Source organism: Bombina bombina, chromosome 6, assembly GCF_027579735.1.
Source record: "Bombina bombina isolate aBomBom1 chromosome 6, aBomBom1.pri, whole genome shotgun sequence".
In the NCBI taxonomy this organism is placed as follows: domain Eukaryota; kingdom Metazoa; phylum Chordata; class Amphibia; order Anura; family Bombinatoridae; genus Bombina; species Bombina bombina.
In genome coordinates, this window is record NC_069504.1 from 46,782,822 (window position 1) to 46,790,680 (window position 7,859).

Below are 7,859 nucleotides of genomic sequence, written 5' to 3' on the forward strand. Positions count from 1 at the left end.
CCCAATTTAGTTACCACGTCGGGCCCTGCCGGGCCCGTTTCTGGCCTTCGCAGGCCCACATGTCCCCCTAAAGTAGCCGGTAAAGCGGGGGTCCCCGCTAGGCCCGCTATGCGGTCTACAGCCGCTAGTTCCTCTGTCCCCTGCTCTCCGGTCCCCCTGGCTGGGCCTCCCTCCCCTCGCGTGGTTGCGGCGGGCCCTTCTCGGCCTTGTGGCGTTCCGGTCCCCGGCCCCTACGGGCCTTACTCTTTTGCCCCAATAGTTGGTAGTTTTAGTGGGAGCAGTTCGGCCTTACCTCCGACGTCGTCTCCGGTGTCTCAGGACTCCATCGCGGCCGCGGTATCCCTTTTCCAGATGTGGGCATCTTCTTTGTCGGGGTCTCCGGGTGCGTCCCACGTGGTCCTTGGTCCTCCGGCGGTGGTTGCGCAGGCTCCCGCGTCGACTGTTCCTCCATCGGCGGCGACTTCCGGTTTGCGGTCCTCCGAGGGCGGGACTTCCGGTGACGTCATTTCCGATGACGTCACTGCCGGTCCCGCCATTTGTCAGCGGTCATCGAAGCGGAGGGGCAATTCTGCTGATGCAATGGGGTCTACAGGGGCAGCACTTGTGGGGGTTGATCTTCACGAGGGGGCTAATGGTGAATCAATGGAGGAATTACCTCAGGGGGGGCATTTCTCTGGCCAAATGAACCCGGGGGTCCCTGTTGGAGGCCCCCGTGGGCAGGTTGCAAAGGGTATTACGGCCCGGCAAAGGGCAAAGGCCCCGTCGGGCAGTAATCCTCGTCAAGGGGCAAAGGCCCCATTGGGCAATTATAAAGGTGTCGCAGCACCTATTGGGCACGCTAGGAGTATGCCTAAGAGCGCTGGCAGTAATAGTGAGGTTTCTTTGGGCAAAGGCGGCGCCCGTGCAGGCGGCGCTTTTGGCGCGCAAATTAGTGGGAGTGTAGGGGCTAGGCCTCAGGCTCCGGGCGCATCCCCGGCAGCAGCGAGGAAGGTAGTAACTAGGTCTTCTACCAAACATGGTTCACCAGAACAGTTTCAGAGTTTAGATTTAGCGGTTGCATCCACTAGACGTAAGAAAGCCACCCCTATCACTCAGAAGTCAGTACATTTTAGTGAAGAGATAGAGGACTTTACAGAAGATGAGCAGGGTGTGTATGATGATGTTGCAAGTGGCGAAGACAACCATGATGTGTGTGAGGGGATGCATGAACGGTCTGGGCACAGGGGGAGGGGTAGAGCAGACCTTCCCCTTCGTGGTACTCCTCTCTGGCAATCTCTTTTGCAGGAAAGCGACATGGCTACGTCAGGAGATTCAGGCAGCGGGTTGGAGAGAGGTGCTGAGAGCGGCCAGGACTCCATGGTGTCAGAGGATGAGCGTCCTTCTACTTCGGGAGTCGTGGCGATTCCAAACAGGACTGGTGTGAGAGATGGTGAGTCCTCAGTTTCAGTGGGGTTGCGGGGTTTTACCTCATCCTCGGATGATTCTGGGTCAGAAAATGACAAGGAACTGGGGTTGCATGGGAAGGGCAATAAAAGAATGTATAAGATGCTTAGATGGTTAACTGATGAGAAGAGATCAGAAAAAGGGGGTTTGCGTGACCGTCATGACTATATTGCCTCTGGTAGGTCCGACAGGGCTGCCCCACCCAGACTTCGCATAAGTGGGGTGGGGAGGCCTGTTAATCGGAAGGTGGCACTCCAAGGGGATACTAGATCCTGGTCTTCTTATGATCTGCACGAGCATTTGAAGACTAAGACAGTACGGAGAATTCAAGAGGGTAAATTTGTTAACATCTTCGAGCTCTCGGTGGAAGCCCTAAGGCAGAAAGCGAGAGCGGAGGATGGGACAGGCCCCAAGAAGTACCAGCGCCCAGATACATTTCACGAATGGCGCCGGTGTTTCAGGATCTATGCGTCCTGCTATTTGCAAAAATGGCCGGACCAGTGTTTAGCCGTGTTGAAATACATGGAAAACATGGAGATCATTGCTGATAATTATCGCGATGGTGCCTGGCGGGATTACGATGAGGAGTTCCGCAGAAAGATGGTGGGTAATCCACTGTTGGATTTCGGGTGCGTAGAAATGCAACTCTGGGCCCGGCTGGGTCCCGAGAAATCACTAGGTACTGCGGGGGCCCCGGCGGGTGCAACGCAGTTTCGACCCGCAAATAGATTTCACAGACGCCCAGCTGGGGTTTGTTGGAAATTCCAGGACAAGCAATGCACGTTGGGAACCGCGTGTTCCTTTCGGCACGCTTGTCGCATCTGCGGGGGATTTCACCCTGCCGCGGACTGCGTTAAAAAAGGGGAGAGACAGGACAGGACTGGGCCAAGAGGCCCTGCTGTCGCTAAGAGCGGACACCCCGCTGAAGGTGGCCGCAATTAGTAAGTGGCTCACGCTATACCCCGATAGGGTAACGGCGGCCTTGTTGGAGTCAGGGCTCCGGGAAGGTTTTGTTATCCCCGTACAAGGTCCGGTTTCGGGTGCGGCTTCTCGCAGGAACCTGAAATCTGCCTCCCTTTTCCCGGAGGTATTGAAGGAGAAATTGGGTAAGGAAGTTTCACTGGGTAGAATGGCTGGCCCGTTTAGGGAAAAACCTATGCCGGGATTGGTTATCTCGCCTCTAGGGGTCGTGCCCAAGAAAGACCCAGGAAAGTTTAGGATGATACAACATCTCTCATACCCAAAGGGAAAGTCAGTCAATGACGCCATTCCTCAGGACTTAAGTACCGTATATTACCAGTCATTTGATGATGCCTTGCAAGTAGTACGCAGATCGGGTCATGGGGCTTTACTGGCCAAGCTTGACATCGAGTCTGCTTTCAGACTCTTGCCGATTCACCCCGCATCATTTTACTTAATGGGTTGTTTTTTCAACGGACACTATTATGTTGACCGTTGTTTGCCCATGGGGTGTTCCATTTCCTGCGCCTATTTTGAGGCGTTTAGTTCCTTCTTGCATTGGGCCGTGGCGGAGGTGACAGGAGAGGATAGGATTGCTCACTACTTGGACGACTTTCTCCTGGTCGGCAGACAGGGGTCTAGGGAATGTGAGCTGCTCCTTTACGCCATGCGGCTGTTGATGGAGAAATTTGGAGTCCCCTTAGCAGAAGACAAATCGGAGGGCCCTTGCACTTGTCTAACCTTCCTGGGTATCGAAATTGATTCGGTAGCCCAGGAATGTAGGCTTCCGGTTGATAAGGTACAGAAGATGTTGGCAGCAGTCAGGAGCCTCGCAGCGGCGCAGTTTTGCACGCTGAAAGAGCTCCAATCGGTTTTGGGTCTGCTCAACTTTGCAGGGAGGGTCATCCCGATGGGGAGGATTTTCCTGAAAAGAATGGAGCGCTTGTTGCCGGGAGTTACTTCCCCTAAGGCCAAACTAATGGTTAATAGTGACATGAGGGAAGACCTCCGTGTCTGGGATCTGTTCCTCAGGGATTTCAATGGGATCTGTATTTGGAGAACCCCCCAGACTCCGGCGCGAGAACTGCACCTCTTTACTGATGCTGCTGGGGGTTTTGGATACGGCGCCTATCTCAATGGCGAGTGGAGCGCCGAACCTTGGCCGGCAGAGTGGGCGGCCAGGGGCCTGACCAGGAACCTGTGCCTTCTAGAGCTTTTCCCCATTCTGGTGGCGTTGGAGATATGGGGGGACAAGCTCGAGAACCGCTCCGTCATTTTTTGGACGGACAATTTGAGCGTGGTTTACGCCATTAACGGTCTCTCTTCGTCCTCACCACCGGTAATTCGATATCTGAGAATTCTGGTTTTGAGATGCCTCAAGCGGAACATTGAGTTTCGGGCTAGGCATGTCCCAGGAGTTAAAAACGTTATTGCTGATGCACTATCTCGCTTTCAATGGGAAAATTTTAGGAAATGTGCTCCTGAGGCTGCCACTCATGGCTTTCCCTGTCCCCCTTTTCTTTGGCAGGTGGCTTTGGATGGCAGTCCCTGATTCCGGTGCTTAAGGCGTCCCTGGCACCTTCCACTTGGAAGTCCTATATAAGGTACTGGGAAGAATGGGTATTCTTCTGCGATGTCCAAGGATTTCCTTCTTGTGCTGGTGAGCAGGACTGGCTATTGCGCTGGCTCGCGGAGCTTAGGGCTAAGTTAGCTAAGAAAGGGGCGGTATCCGCGCGGTTGGCGGCGGTGTCCTTTTTCTGTAAACTATTCACGCTGACGGACTCTTCCAAAACGTTTTTGATTCGTCAAATACTGAGGGGTTGGGGAAGGTCGGAAGTGCGGCGTCCAGACGTTAGGGAACCCATAACGGCGGACAGGTTGGTCCTCCTGCTTCGTGTTTTACCGGAGGTATGTTCCTCAGACTACGAGGTGCGGCTTTTTTCAGCGGCGTTCGCCATGGCGTTTCATGGTGCTCTCCGAGTGGGGGAATTGGTCCCCCAGTCTAAGTTGGCGAAAGTGGGTGGCGTCCTGGCGGAGCACGTCAGGTTTACGGATAATGGGGTATTACTTTTCATCCCTCGATCGAAAGTCGATCAAGAGGGTAGGGGGGCCTGGCTGTCGCTACCCGCGCATGCGGGTTCTGCCTGCTGCCCTAGTGCACTGTTGAAGACCTTCTCGGACAGGCGTCCAGTGGGTGCGGTTAGATTTTTAATTCATCAGGATGGTACCCCCCTGACGAGGTTTCAATTTCGGAAGGTTTTGGGGTGGGCGGCTAAAAAAGTGGGCTTGAATCCCAATACTATAGCTCCTCACTCCTTTAGGGTTGGAGCTGCTACGACGGCGGCGACTTTAGGCTGGTCGGCTGACCGCATAATGGCGCTTGGGAGGTGGAAGTCTAAGAGGTATCAGATTTACGTTAGGCCACTTATATCCCAATGTTAATATTTGCTGGTTGATAATGTTGCACACTGCGTTGCCATTATATGCCCTAACTCTTGTTTCTATTGCAGGGCCTAGAAGTGGGCCACTTCGTGCCTGGATCGTTGGGCACTCGTTCGTACACTGGGCGGCTATCCGAGCGGCATCGCAACCTGGAGGGCAGCAGCTTGGGTTCTCATTCTCCAGGGTGGTAGTTAGGTGGTTAGGGAGGAGAGGCCTTTGCTGGGCAGATCTGCCTGGGTTACTGCAATCCGCCATGAGGCGGTGGGAGAAACCCCATGTGCTGATCATCCACTTAGGTGGGAATGATCTCGGCTCAATTCCCGGCCGGGACTTGAGCGCAGTGATCCAATCAGATCTGCGCACCTTTAAAGCTTGGTTGCCTGGTGTGAGAATGGGCTGGTCAAACATTATACCGAGGTTGACGTGGAGACACATGGCCAATCATAGGGCAGCGTTCCAAGTTCGCAAGAAGCTCAATAGAGATGTTAGGAAGCTTATGTGCGAGCTAGGTGGTTTTGTTGTGGAACACAAGTTCATTACGGCCGCTGACCGTAGCCTGTACCGAGGCGACGGGGTCCATCTTACGGACCATGGCATGGACCTGTTTATTGAAGATATACGTCAGTCCCTACTCCTATTTGTGTGAGTTGGGTGGCGGCGAGAGTGGCCCTTGATATTCGGGCGATCTCGTGGCGGGTGGACAGTGTCCGGGGGCAGGATGTGATCGAGGTAGAGTGACGGCACTTCCGGCCAGGGATGAAGTCCCCAGACGAGCGTCTGGGGTGTTCCCTGCCCGTGTGATTACGATGCCGAGAATTCCCTGTTTTATAGTATTGAGCTACGCTCTGCTTCTTCTCCTGCGCCCTGGTACTGCCCATCTTGTTAGCATGGGTTACTACGTTTTAGCTAGTACCTGATTGCCGCCCCCCTGGTCCATGTTTATTCAGACGGTCGTTAGTTCTTGTGTTGCCACAATAAACGTGACCTGCGGGTTTTCTCTAACCATAAAAAGTTGTTGTGTCGTTATTTTGTGTGTTATTTATTTCTACGTTTAGAAACTAAGTTGAGTTTATGTTAAACCAAGAATGTATATAGTTATAAGTTATTCTTTCCACAGAGGAGGATATGGCCCTTAAGGAAATGTAAGGCAAATTGCCTGGAATGCACATAAGGGTTAAGGCCAAGACGGAGGAGGGGAGTGTTGTGTTGTGTGTGTGAAACAATGTTGCAGAAAGAGAGGAGGGGTTCCAGCTTACCTTTTTAAGCCCAGTACAGGAAGCACATGTCCTCTTTCTGCTGTTTTTCTCAAAGTTTTCCCCACCCTTCCCTCCCTTTGTTTATTATTTTGCAATCAGTAGGGGGATCCGTCCTTATGGTGGTCCCCAGGGACTAGGGCTATCCGAAGGCTTGATGAGGGCTAACCAGCCTATTTCTGTAAGTCCAAGGACGTTAAGTTTCAGCTCCCCAGGTATTTCAATCTGGTTTACGCACCTTTTTGATCCTGGCCCTTACTGGTACGGAGTGGTGGTTTGCACCCTGGGCTGGCGGGTGGACAGTGTCCGGGGGCAGGATGTGATCGAGGTAGAGTGACGGCACTTCCGGCCAGGGATGAAGTCCCCAGACGCGCGTCTGGGGTGTTCCCTGCCCGTGTGATTACGATGCCGAGAATTCCCTGTTTTATAGTATTGAGCTACGCTCTGCTTCTTCTCCTGCGCCCTGGTACTGCCCATCTTGTTAGCATGGGTTACTACGTTTTAGCTAGTACCTGATTGCCGCCCCCCTGGTCCATGTTTATTCAGACGGTCGTTAGTTCTTGTGTTGCCACAATAAACGTGACCTGCGGGTTTTCTCTAACCATAAAAAGTTGTTGTGTCGTTATTTTGTGTGTTATTTATTTCTACGTTTAGAAACTAAGTTGAGTTTATGTTAAACCAAGAATGTATATAGTTATAAGTTATTCTTTCCACAGAGGAGGATATGGCATTTAATCCCTTATGTGCATAACTTACTCCTGTATATCCTAACAAGCAGTGGTACTGTGCATAACTTACTCCTGTATATCCTAACAAGCAGTGGTACTGTGCATAACTTACTCCTGTATATCCTAACAAGCAGTGGTACTGTGCATAACTTATTGCTGTATATCCTAACAAGCAGTGGTCATGTGCATAACTTATTGCTGTATATCCTAGCAAGCAGTGGCACTGTGCATAGCTTATTGCTGCATATCCTAACAAGCAGTGATACTGTGCATAACTTATTCCTGTATATCCTAACAAGCAGTGGTACTGTGCATAACTTACTCCTGTATATCCTAACAAGCAGTGGTACTGTGCATAACTTACTCCTGTATATCCTAACAAGCAGTGGTACTGTGCATAACTTACTCCTGTATATCCTAACAAGCAGTAGTACTGTGCATAACTTATTGCTGCATATCCTAACAAGCAGTGGTACTGTGCATAACTTACTCCTGTATATCCTAACAAGCAGTGGTACTGTGCATAACTTACTCCTGTATATCCTAACAAGCAGTGGTACTGTGCATAACTTACTCCTGTATATCCTAACAAGCAGTGGTACTGTGCATAACTTATTGCTGCATATCCTAACAAGCAGTGGTACTGTGCATAACTTACTCCTGTATATCCTAACAAGCAGTGGTACTGTGCATAACTTATTGCTGTATATCCTAACAAGCAGTGGTACTGTGCATAACTTACTCCTGTATATCCTAACAAGCAGTGATACTGTGCATAACTTACTCCTGTATATCCTAACAAGCAGTGGTACTGTGCATAACTTACTCCTGTATATCCTAACAAGTAGTGGTACTGTGCATAACTTACTCCTGTATATCCTAACAAGCAGTGGTACTGTGCATAACTTACTCCTGTATATCCTAACAAGCAGTGGTACTGTGCATAACTTACTCCTGTATATCCTAACAAGCAGTGGTACTGTGCATAACTTATTGCTGTATATCCTAACAAGCAGTGGTCATGTGCATAACT

General features: G+C 51.2%; 1 protein-coding gene across 1 annotated transcript; it reads left to right on the forward strand.

The window, feature by feature from the left end:
* Window positions 1–606: 606 nt before the first annotated feature.
* On the forward strand, window positions 607–5,598 carry LOC128662582 (uncharacterized). Its single transcript, XM_053716393.1, has 2 exons — window positions 607–1,429; window positions 4,914–5,598. Exons 1-2 carry the CDS (start codon window positions 643–645, stop codon window positions 5,489–5,491), a joined length of 1,365 nt encoding a protein of 454 aa, XP_053572368.1. The 5' UTR covers window positions 607–642; the 3' UTR covers window positions 5,492–5,598.
* Window positions 5,599–7,859: the final 2,261 nt, after the last annotated feature.